Source organism: Mustela lutreola, chromosome 4 (genome assembly GCF_030435805.1).
Source record: "Mustela lutreola isolate mMusLut2 chromosome 4, mMusLut2.pri, whole genome shotgun sequence".
NCBI classification, from domain to species: Eukaryota; Metazoa; Chordata; class Mammalia; order Carnivora; family Mustelidae; genus Mustela; species Mustela lutreola.
Window position 1 is genome coordinate 55930041 of NC_081293.1, and position 12124 is coordinate 55942164.

Genomic DNA, 12124 nt, shown 5'->3' on the forward strand with positions numbered 1-12124 from the left:
CTGAGTGAGAAGTGGAGGGGCGGGCTATTGTGTTTTTTTGTTGTGGTGGCATTTTATTAAATTTTTCCTTTTCTTTTCCTACTTACTTTGATGAACACCGTCCCTAGCTGCCCTGGCCTGTGCTCCTGTCAGGTGTGTCTGGTGGGGAGGTGCCCCAGCACCCCCAAGACTTTAGGGTTTCTGATTGTATAATCATATATTTTCTGTTTGGGTCTAGTTTAGACCAAACTCACGTGGTGCTTCTGAGGAACCTGCCTGAGCTGGGCTCCTCCTGGAGACAGTGGAGCGCATAGCTGGAGGCCAATTATGTGCCACAGTTACGGAGGGACCTCTAATTGGCTTGGTTTTCCTGTGGGATTCTGAAAGTTGTACTTATTCAGAAACTAATTTGTTACATCTGATTTCCCGGGAGTTGATACGAACTGCAGGATCCTTCCTCTTGAACTGGCATTATTTGGTTGGCTTGATTATCTGTCTGGTGTATAATTAATACATATATATATGTATATATATATATATATGTACATATATATATATCAAAGTACTTTACAGTAACCTCTCATGCCATTTTGAGTAGTTAAGCGGTATAAAATGATGACTGAAAGTTTATTGATAGTATCTTGACATATAGATGTGCTAAGGAAGAAAAATATTTTCTTGACACAGAGTTGGGTTTTTTGTGTGTTTGTGTCTTAGTCTGGGCTGCTGTGGCAAAATACTGAAGACTAGATGAAAACTAGATAGCTTAACCACAGCAGGAATTATTGCTAACAGTTGTGGAGCCTGTAGGTCTGCGATCAGGGTGCAAACATGGTTGGGTGAGGGCCCTCTTCTGGTCCTGGACTTGGAGCTATGTACTTACGTGGAAGAAGGGGCCAGGGATCTCTCTGGAGCCTCTTCTATAAGGCACTAACCCCACTCATGAGGGCTCCAGCCTCATATCTTAAACACTTCCCAAAGGTCCCACCTACTGTACAATCACCATTGAGGGTTAGGATTTCAGCAAATGAATTTTGCAAGGGATACAGACATTCAAAATAGCTATAAGAAACTGGACAATATTCTAGCCAGTGGTCATGTGCTTCTCGCAGTTGCGATGCTTAGTTTTTCCAAAATAGGACACAGAGACTGCATTTTGGTGCTGTGTAAAACATCTTCACTCAGATTATTTTGCGACTCGTTAAAGTCTTTTTTTTTTTTTTTAAGATTTTATTTATTTATTTGACAGAGAGAGATCACAGGTAGGTAGAGAGACTGGCAGAGAGAGAGAGAGAGAGAGAGAGGGAGGCAGGCTCCCTGCTGAGCAGAGAACCCGATGTGGGACTCGATCCCAGGACCCTGAGATCATGACCCGAGCCAAAGGCAGCGGCTTAACCCACTGAGCCACCCAGGGGCCCCACGACTCGTTAAAGTCTTTGTGGGACTGATTGTGGCGATAACATGGGATTGCTCAATGAAGACTCAGCCTTTGCACCACCCTGGGCTGGCTCAAAAGCACAAGCTCTTGCAACAACTCTGGATTTCACCTGGTCCAGACCTCAGTGACCCTCAGCACTTGAGATTCTTGTCTGAGAAGCAGGAAAGAGTTCTTTTGTTTTGTTTATGAGGAAGTTTATACAAAACACAAAGAAGGGTGTGGCACACAAATTATTTTGGATTATAGCCTAAATAAAAGATCTGATTAATTCCATTGGTTAGAGAAGAGTGTGATTTTTTTTTTTTAATGCCAGTGTGATTAAGTTTATGTAAATACATTTTTGTGTGTGTGGCTGTAGACTTTATCTCTAATATGGTCAGTCATTTGAGGAATGATGATGAGAGAATGTACCTTTGAGACAACTCTGTCAGCTCTACAGGAAAAATGCCTGAAGGCTTATATTGGGAGCATATGTAAACATGGAACTATGTTTCTTTTTTCCTCTTCTAAAAGAAAGTCAAGCTTATAATACGTTGATGCTTCAGAAATTTAACAGAATTTTTTTGTAGTTGTGTATCATTCTCTCTTTTTTAAAAATTTTATTTATATGAAAGAGTGTGAGAGAGCATAAGCAGGGGGTGTGACAGAGGAAGAGGGAAAAGCAGGCTCCCCACTGAGCAGGGAGCCTGACAAGGGGCTCCATCTCAGGACCCCAGGATCATAACCTGAGCAAAAGGCAGATACTTAACTGACTGAGCCACCAAGGCACCATCTTTTTTTATCTTTTTTAAAGATTTTACTTTGGGGGCACCTAGGCAGCTCAGTCGTTAAGCATCTCCCGTTGGCTGGGTAATGATCTCAGGATCTTGGCATCGAGTCCTGCATCAGGTTTCTCTGCTCAGCGGGGAAGCCTGCTTCCTCTCTCCCTCTCCCCCTGGTTGTGTTCCCTCTCTCACGGTCTCTTTGTCAAATTTAAGTAAAAATCTTTAAAAAAAAAATTATTTTTAAGCAATCTCTACATCCAACGTGGGGCTTGAATTCACAACCCCGAGACCCCGAGATCAAGAGTCACATGCTCTACCACCTGAGCCAGCCAGGCGCCCTTGCAGTTATCATTCTTAACTTTCTAGAGAAATCTTTAGAGGTGATATACTCAAGTGGATTCTTTGTGGATAACTCACTTCCTTACAGGATTTGTATTGTTTTGAATTTTCTATTCCTTTTTATAGAGAGCTTCTTAAATGGAAATTTTTTAAATGTCGCTGAATTAGTAATTTCAATATTGTTTTCTTCCTTAACTTTGTATGTATATGGAATGGGTTTTCTGGATTTTTGTTTTGTTCTGTTTATCTTTTGGTTTCATGTTTTCTAAACCAAAGTTATAACTGGGAACAGATGAAAACTGATGGTAATTAAACTTAATTGGCATGTTATGGGCGCCTGGGTGGCTCAATTGGTTAAGCAACTGCCTTTGGTTTAGGTCATAATCCCAGGGTCCTGGGATGGAGCCCCATGTCGGGCTTCTTGCTCAGCGGGTAGCCTGCTTCTCCCTTTCCCTCTGCCTCCTACTCTGCCAGCTTGTGCTCTCTGTCAAATAACTAAATAAAATTTTAAAAAAATTAAAAAAAACCTTATTCGGCATGTCATAACTGAGAATAAGCTGCTATCTCCTGCCCCACCCCTGCCCCAGTGAGCTTGCAGGTGACTAAATTTTGAAAACAGATATTCTAACCATGATCTCTGTGGTCTGTCAACTTTGTCAAAAAGGTAAAGTTGGGATGGATGATTAGGTATGTGTATAACATACAGCCACAATGCCTGGCTTTATAGGAAAGTCTCAGTAAACAATAACCAAACAAAATGGTTATTTCTTTAGCCTTTCAGAGCTTTATTTTATAAAGTAAAAATTACTGAATCGGGAATAAGGAATGTAGATATTAGTCCTGGTTTTGCTACTAACTGGCTTTACGATATTGAGCAGGTTACTTCCCCCCTGTGTAGTGTTGGTGGTGTTTTTAGATTACATTCTGTACTGATGTCCCGTGATTCTGTGTGTCTGGATTATTGATGAAGCCTTATTTAAGATCGTTGTTGAGGCTCCTGGGTGCCTCAGTTGGTTAAGTGATGGCCTTCAGCTCAGTACAGGATCCTGGAGCCCCAGGATTAAGCACCGAATTGGGTTCCCTGCTCAGCAGAGAGCCCGCTTCTCCCTCTGCCCCTCAGTTCGCTTGTGCTCTCTCACAAATAAATAAATTCTTAAAAAAAAAAGATCACTGTGGGGGGAAAAAATAGGTCAAAAAATATTATTGTTACCGGGGCACCTGGATGGCTCAGTTGATTGAGTATCGCACTCTTCCTTTCCGGCTCCCATCGTGATCTCAGCGTCCTGGGATTGAGCGCTGCCATGGGCTTTGTGCTCGGGGGGGTGTCTGCTTGTCTCCCTTTCCTTCTTCCCTCTTAGGAGCACACCAGCATGCTCTTTCTCAAATAAATAAGTAAATCTTTAAAAAATATATATTGTTACTATTTGTCAAATGCTTCCTGTGGTTTAGGTACTATGCTAAAGCCTTTATGTGGATTATATCATTTAACCATCCTGTCATGTCATTCTCTGAGCTGGATTCTTTCATTAGCCCCATTGTCAAGGATCAGCAACTAGAATTTCTAAGTGACAGTGGTAGGCTTGAAACCCAGGCATTCTAACTCAGAACCTTTGTTTTTTTTTAATTAATTAATTAGTTAATTAATCAACTTGAGAAAGAACAAGTGAGCAAGCAGTTGGGGTAGGGGGCAGAGGGTGAGAGAAAAGCAGGTTCCCTGCTGAGCTGGGAGTCCTGGATCCTGATCTGAGCCCGGGGCAGAGGGTGAGAGAAAAGCAGGTTCCCTGCTGAGCTGGGAGTCCTGGATCCTGATCTGAGCCCAAGGCAGAGAGTTTAACAGATTGAGCCATCCAGGCATCTCTCAGAAACCTGTAGTCTTTTTTTTTTTTTTTTTTAAGATATTTTTTATTTATTTGACAGAGAGAGAGAGAGGTCACAAGTAGACAGAGGCAGAGAGAGAGGAGGAAGCAGACTCCCTGCTGAGCAGGGAGCCCGATGCGGGGCTCGATTCCAGGACCCTGGGATCATGACCTGAGCCGAAGGCAGAGGCTTTAACCCACTGAGCCACCCAGGTGCCCCAGAAACCTGTAGTCTTAACCACTGTTCTATATACTTCCTTGAATGATTATGGGTGTGTGGTGGATTTTACTTTGTGCCTTTTGTATTTTCCAAATTTCCTACAGTAAATATCTGTTTGACAATGCAGAAGAAAAGGTTTACTTTATTTATTTAAGCTTAGAATTCAAAGGAAATGCATAAGAACTTTCTTCCTTTGGATAGGCTCTGAAGTCTTCTAGTCCAGGGATTCTTGGTGACCTCCAGGCCCTGAAATGGCCAGGATGGATTTCTGAGGTTCTGTGAACTCTATGACACTACAATTTGGTATATATATGCATTTTTCTTGGGAGAGGTTCTGTGGTCAAAATTGTTAGTCATTGGGGCGCCCGGGTGGCTCAGTGGGTTAAGCCTCTGACTTCGGCTCAGGTCATAATCCCAGGGTCCTGGGATCGAACCTTGCATCTGGCTTTCTGCTCCCCACCCCCCTTCTCTCTCTTCCTGCCTCTCTGCCTCCTTGTGATCTCTGTCAAATAAATAAATAAAATCTTAAAAAAAAAAATGTTAGTCATTGAAAATCATAGAAAAGTTTGACAGCTGGAAATGCAGTCTTCTGCTTGATTTTATAAAAAGAAGAAAGTAAGTAGATTGTGGTTATAATATCTGTTTTTAAATTTTAGTTCTATTAATTAATCAATCAATCTCTTTAATTAAAGTTCTCTTAAAGCTCATCTGAATGGGGGTGGATAGGATAGGAATTTAGTTATAACACATCAGTTAAGTGTTTTTTTTTTTAAGATTTTATTTATTTGACAGAGCACAAGCAGAGGGAGCAGCAGGCAGAGAGGGGAGAGAAGCAGGCTCCCCACTAAGTAAGGAGCCTGAGCCTGATGCAGGCCTCTATCCCAGGACCCTGGAATCATGATCTGAGCCAAAGGCAGACACTTAACCAACTGAGCCACCTAGATGCCCCTCAAATAGACTTTTATCATTTGTCAATGAAATAATTAGAATCCATTTACTTTTTCTTTTTAAAAAATTTAAAATTTTTTTTCAGCTTTACTGAGGTAGGATTGACAAATAATCATGTGTTTATGGTATATAGTGTGATGTTCTGATGTATATATACACTGTGAAATGATTCCCCCCAATCAAGCATACTGACCTCATCACTTCACATACTTAATTTCTCATATGTGTTGAGAATACTTAAGATCTACTGTTTTAGTAGATTTTGTTAAACCATGCTGTACATTAAGATCTCCAGAACTCAGTCATCTCATAATGGAAAGTTTGCATCCTTTGATCAGCATTTCCCCTTTTCCTCTAGCCCCGGCAACCATCATTCTACTCTGTTTTTATGAGTTTAACTTTTTTAGATTTCACTTAAAAGTGAGATCAGACAGTATTTGTCTTTCTCTGATTTAATTCACTTAGCATAATGTCTTGCACGTTCATCCATGTAGTCACAGTGGCAGGATTTGGATTTCCTTCTCTTTTAAGCCTGAATAATGTTTGTATGTGTGCGTACACATGTATTTATGTATATATGCAACATCCGTTGACGGACACTTAATTTGTTTCTGTGTCTTCTGTGAATAATGCTGCAGTAAACATGGGAGTGCTCTTCAACATTATGATTTAATTTCTTTTGGATATATACCCAGAAATGGGATTGCTGGATCCATGTGGTAGTTCTCTTCTTGGGGTTTTGAGGAACCGCCATACAGTTTTCCATAATGGCTGCACTTATTTATATTCCCACCAACGGTGCACAAGGAGGAATCCATTTATGTTTAATAGCTTAGAGTATATCCTGTAATCAAAAAACAACTTTGAAAAAGCCTAAAACTAAGGGTTAAGAGCCATTGTCACTTGGGGAGCACTTAATAAGGTATAATATCCTTAGAAATGATGAAATCTGGTACCCCTTTAAAAAAATTATTTATTTGACAGAGACAGTGAGAGAGGGAGCACAAACAGGGGGAGCTGGAGAGGGAGAAGGAGACTCCTTGCGGAGCAGGGACCTCCCACCCCCCAATGCTCAATCCCAGGACTTTGGGATCATGACCTGACCTAAGCCACCCAGGCACCCCTGTTACACCTTTTCAAAAGCCCTTCCTGGGACTGGAACATTTCCTTATTCATTATGTGAGCTCTTCTGATAGGGATTTTATATCCCAAAATTATTCTAGAGGTTTAAAAAAAAAAAAAAGGTCAAGCTGCCCTTGTTTTTTATTAGCCTCTTGCGTGATGTCTAATCTCTAGATATATTTAGAAAAAAATCCTCTCTACCACCGTTTTCTGCCAATTTTATTGCAAAACAGAAAAATAAAAGGAAGGATGATGGAATCAGAGAGTGATTTTGTATTTCTTCCGGTATCTGACATTTACTTGATTCCTGAAAGTATCCAGAAAAAAACACGATGGGTCAACTTGAAAATGCTAATTTAAGCCACTTACGTAATTTTGCAATATAGCATGTCATGTTCAGTAGGCTTCAGATCCCGTGTTGGAAATAGATCATAAGTCATGAGGTGTTCAAAGGTCTCCCAGTAAAGACACATTTAACTTTACTACTAAGATTCAGAGATGGCATGTAATTAAGAGCATGTTCCCTATATGCACAAACTTCCTTTAGTAGTAATAGCCTACCAAAAAGCTATAGCCTGTTCATTAGTAAACAACTCATTAGACTACTCATTTGACCCACAAGAAAAATAACCAGTTTGGAGATGAAACGTATGGTTACCATACTACTGTAATATTCCTGTTTAATCAGTGAAATTAAAAGACTAATCAAGATATAGGTTACATTTCTTCTATTCCTAAAATGCTTCTGTTTAAAATCTTTTTGATTTAGGGGCACCTGGGTGGCTCAGTCGGTTAAGCATCTGTCTTTAGCTCAGGTCATGATCTCAGGGTCCTGGGATCAGAGTCTACATCAGGCTCCTTGCTCAGCAGGGGACCTGCTTCTCCTTCTCCCTCTGTCCCTCTGACTTGAGTGCGTGGGCAAGCGTGCATGCCCACCCGTGCTCTCTCTCTCTCTCTCTTACAAATAAATAAATAAATAAAATCTTTGGAAAAAATAAATCTTTTTTATTTAATGGAGTGATGTAATTAATTTTAGCCTTAAGTTTCTAATCTCCTTAGAGTCTGGACACCTTTAACATTGACATTCTTATTGGTGAAATGATCATAAACCTGGGAAATAAGACTGACTGTTATGTGTTGACTTTCCAAAGTGACTTTGGGAAGTTAACACATAACTAAAGAGCTAAAACTATGGTTTGCCTTTCCTCTGCCTCCTACAGGCTTGTCAAAACCATCAAACTAGGGGTAGAGGTTAGTACCTTTTTCTTCCTTCCTCTGAAACTGTAAGGAGCTGAGAGCTTGATGCCAAAGCAGGGATTTAGAATCAGAGCATAATAAAGTGGAGAACAGAGTTCTGAGCAGCTCTAACAATGGGGATAATTAGCCCACAGACCCAGGATTGAGCTAAATCATAGTTGAAACCAGTTGGGATTAGAGAAAAAAGGCATGAATTTGTAACTGGGTGGTACAAAATATCCTAAGATCTTGTCTCAGTATTTTAAATGCATAAATGTTGGAAATGTAAGAATGCATGATTTTTTCCATTTGTTAATTATAAAATCCCCCAAAACATAAGATTGACCATCTTCAACATTGTTAAGTGTATAGTTCGGTGGTGTTGAGTACTTTCACATTGTTATGCAACCATCGCCACTCTTCATCTCCAGAATTCTCTTCGGTTGGCATAACTGAAACTCCCCCCACCCACACCCACACCCAGACTCCCTGGTAGCTATCCTTCTGCTTTCTGCCTCTATGAATTTGACTTCTTTAGATACCTCATATAAGTGGAATCATGTGGTATTTGTCCTTTCGTGCTGGCTTATTTCATTTATCATGTCCTCAAGACTCGGAGTGAATAGAATAAAAGCTCTTTTAACTCCCTAGAAGTCGGATCTCCAAATCAGGTTGTTCCTATGTGGAGGCCTCAGGCTGGGGACAGCTGGGGGGTGTCCATAAACCTGGGTGAGGGATCTTATCTGTGAAATGAATGTTTAGCACATTTTCAAGGGGTCATCCACATTATAGCATGTGTCAGAATTTTCTTCCATTTTTTTTGGTTGCTTCTACATTTTAGATACTGTGAATAATGCTGCAAGGTCATGGGTGTACAAAGACCTCTTCAATACCCTGCTTTTGGTTCTTCTGGGTGTATACCCAGAGGTAGAATTGCCAGACTACATGGTAATTCTATTTTTAATTTTTTGGGGAACTGCTGTTTTCCACAGTGACTGTACCATTTTACATTTCTACCAATAGTGCACAGGAGTTCCAATTAGAATGCATAGTTTAACAGTAAAAGTGTTTCCAGGAATGGAGTAATTGGTTGAATTTCTTAAATTGCCCTGAAAGGCCTAAGGATCACTGGTCCCCTGAACAACTCCCTGAATTATAGCCATGGTATCTAGGAGAAATAAACTATTCTTTAGTAGTAGTTCCTGCTAAAGAATGAAGCTCCCGTTTTATATCAAAATACTTAAGTAACACCTCTGTTGTGATAATAATTGGAGAGAATAATTACTAAAAGCTATAAGCTCATTGCTTTTAAAAAATATATAGGAATTACTATGGCATCTCCATAAACATTCATTTTATAGACAGGATCCCTCACCTAGGTTTGTGGACACACCCCCACCCCAAAGCTGTTCCCAGCCTGAGGTCTTCACACAGAAACAACCCGATTTGGAGATCCAACTTTTAGGGAGTTAAAAAGAGCTTTTATTTTGTTCACCGCTAGTCTTCAATGCTTGGAAAAGTAGCAGAACAGTGGCACTCAATGATTCATTATTTGTTGAAAGAAAATGAATGAATCGGCTCTGAGGCTCTTTATAGGATACTCCTTGCTATTTTTTGGCCTAGCTAATTTCTAAAAAGCACCAAACCTTCAGACATTTGGAATTCTGTTTGCAGTAGAGTTATCTTACCATTTTCAGAAAGATATTTTCTTTCCTGTAATGTTGGTTCATCCTTTCTTTGTTGGTTCATTCTTTCTTTTCTTTGCCTGCTTGCTTCCATTGTAGTTACATAGGTTTGGAGTATTAGGTAATGTGGTTTTTGAGGATCTATACATACTTTTCATTTAATTCAATTAAAGTGCTTAATATAGTTACCAAATTTCAAATTCTTATATTTTATCTCTATTTGCTACTTTTTCACTTGAGATAATTTATTCACTTGATAATGTTTACTTTAAAAAAATTAACCAATCTCCTTGGTTTTTCCTTCTTAGTTACTCTTTTACGTGGTAACAGCTCCATCTTGTGAACCTTTGGGATATTGCTGTTGAAAACTGAAAAGTCCTGACTCATTCATAAATGCAAAGATCTTCCATTTTAATACCTGAGGAGTGGTACGAGATGGACATAGTTCTCGAAAACATATAGTGCGGAGAATGAAATTTAATCAAGGATTAGGTCTACCCATGAACAATGTATTACTTTTTCTAAACCACGCAGTTAATTACTTTACAGGGATAGAGCGCTTAGACAGTCCTGGATTTAAATATCTCTAATTTTTTGTGAGTTTTATGTTATATCAGGTAGGTGTTAAGAGGCTTGGAGCAGAAATGTGTGAAAAGCTTTAGTCTTCCCCGGTTTGACCCTGAGCTTACATAAGTGACAGAAGTTTTAGACCGTGAACTCTAGCTTTTCTGTTTGATTAAAAGGAACAGCAGGATAATTACTGGCTTAAAACCATTGACTTACTTCCTTGCAGTTTACCAGTATGCTTTTCTTTCTTTCTTTCTTTCTTTTTTTTTTTTAAAGATTTTATTTATTTATTTGATAGAGAGCAGGAGTGAACACAAGCAGGGGGAAAGAGAGAAGCAGACTCTCTGCTGAGCAGGGAGCCCAACCTGGGGCTAATCATGGCCTGAGGTGAAGGCAGTCACTTAACCTACTGAGCCACCCAGGCGCCTCTCAGTCCCTGTTTTTGATGTGAGGTAACAGAGAAGTAATCCTAAGAAGTGTGTAGCTAAGTGATTTTCATTTGAAGTCCACTTGTAAAAATGTACATATTATAAAAGAACAATTGCAGATTTGGCTTCATATGTGCCTTTTGCAGAAGCTTGTAAACAGAAAAACTGCATTTAAAGTTTTATTCCTTGGTGAAAATAATTTTCTGACTATTTAGAGCTTGATTTAAGGCTATAAACTAATTACAGTAGAACTACTATGGGTTAAAATATTTTTGGAACTTTTATGTGCTCTTCAATGTCAAATTTCTTGTCTTTTTGAGGAATACTTGATTTTTTAAAAAACATTTAAGTTGGTAGAAAAATGTGGGTAATCAAGTTGATTGACTTTGTATGAGGCTAAAACTAAAGTATGACAAAGTAATTAAATGGACTTGGGGTTTATCTTACAAACTGCCTCTGAAGTCAGAGTTCCAGAAGCATCTTGAACAATTGCAATGCCACTGGGGAAAGTGAAGAGCCTTTGAAGATGATAGCTTTGAAGATGACCTTCCTCACACATACAAGTTTTGTTATGTTTAAAAACTCTTTCTTTATAGGAACATTCTTACCTACCCCCCAACATTTTATTTTGAAAAATTGATTATGTTTACTGAAACATACAAAACAGTTCAAAGAATTATACTACAGACAAGCACACTCACCACCTTGATTATACAGTTATTTTGCATATTTGCTTTATCTTTTCATTCATTAGTCAGTCTGATTTTTTGATGAATTTTGTTGAAAGCCCATTGACTTCAAAGGTCCACTCCAATGAACGCTTTAACTTTGGAAGAACTAGGGTGTGCTCACTTAAGTAAGAGAACCAGTTAGCTCCTGTGACCCTCTCCATTCTGTTTTTTTCAGGACGTGTTCCACATGGTAGTTGAAGTACCACGCTGGTCTAATGCAAAAATGGAGGTACGTTTCCTCTTATGTTGATAATCAGACTTAGGATATTAATTTTGACCTAGCCAAACTGATTTGCTCAAGGGTTCAATAGCCGAGGTCGAAGATTTTCTTGTTGCTAGTCCCAGTCTGTTTTCCAGTTGGATCTCCTGTTGCCTGCCAATCTCTTTTTTTTTTTTTTTTTTTTTTTTTTTTTAAAGATTTTATTTATTTATTTGACAGATCACAAGTAGGCAGAGAGGCAGGCAGAGAGTGAGAGAGGAGGAAGCAGGCTCCCCGCTAAGCAGAGAGCCCGATGTGGGGCTCGATCCCAGGACCCTGGGATCATGACCTGAGCCGAAGGCAGAGGCTTTAACCCACTGAGCCACCCAGGCGCCCCCTGTTGCCTGCCAATCTCTTACTTGAGCTCCAGCTCATTTACTGTTTGCAAATATGCCATGAACTTTCCTTCCCCAAGCCTTTGCTTCTGGCATTCTGGAAGCCTGGAATTACCTTTTTCTCCTGTCTTGTTCCCCTGAAGTTCATCACTGACTCCTCCACAGAGTCAAACAGGCTTTCTTTAGTTGCCCCAGCCACCTGTATTGAAATTTCTGT

At 39.7% G+C, this 12124-nt stretch overlaps 1 protein-coding gene across 1 annotated transcript in view; it reads left to right on the forward strand.

The window, feature by feature from the left end:
• Positions 1-12124, forward strand: part of PPA1 (inorganic pyrophosphatase 1) — a 37415-nt gene that overhangs the window by 4730 nt on the left and 20561 nt on the right. Inside the window, exon 3 of the mRNA XM_059170039.1 lies at positions 11489-11542. Coding sequence (XP_059026022.1) covers positions 11489-11542 — 54 coding nt within the window. The remainder of the gene's footprint in view (positions 1-11488; positions 11543-12124) is intronic.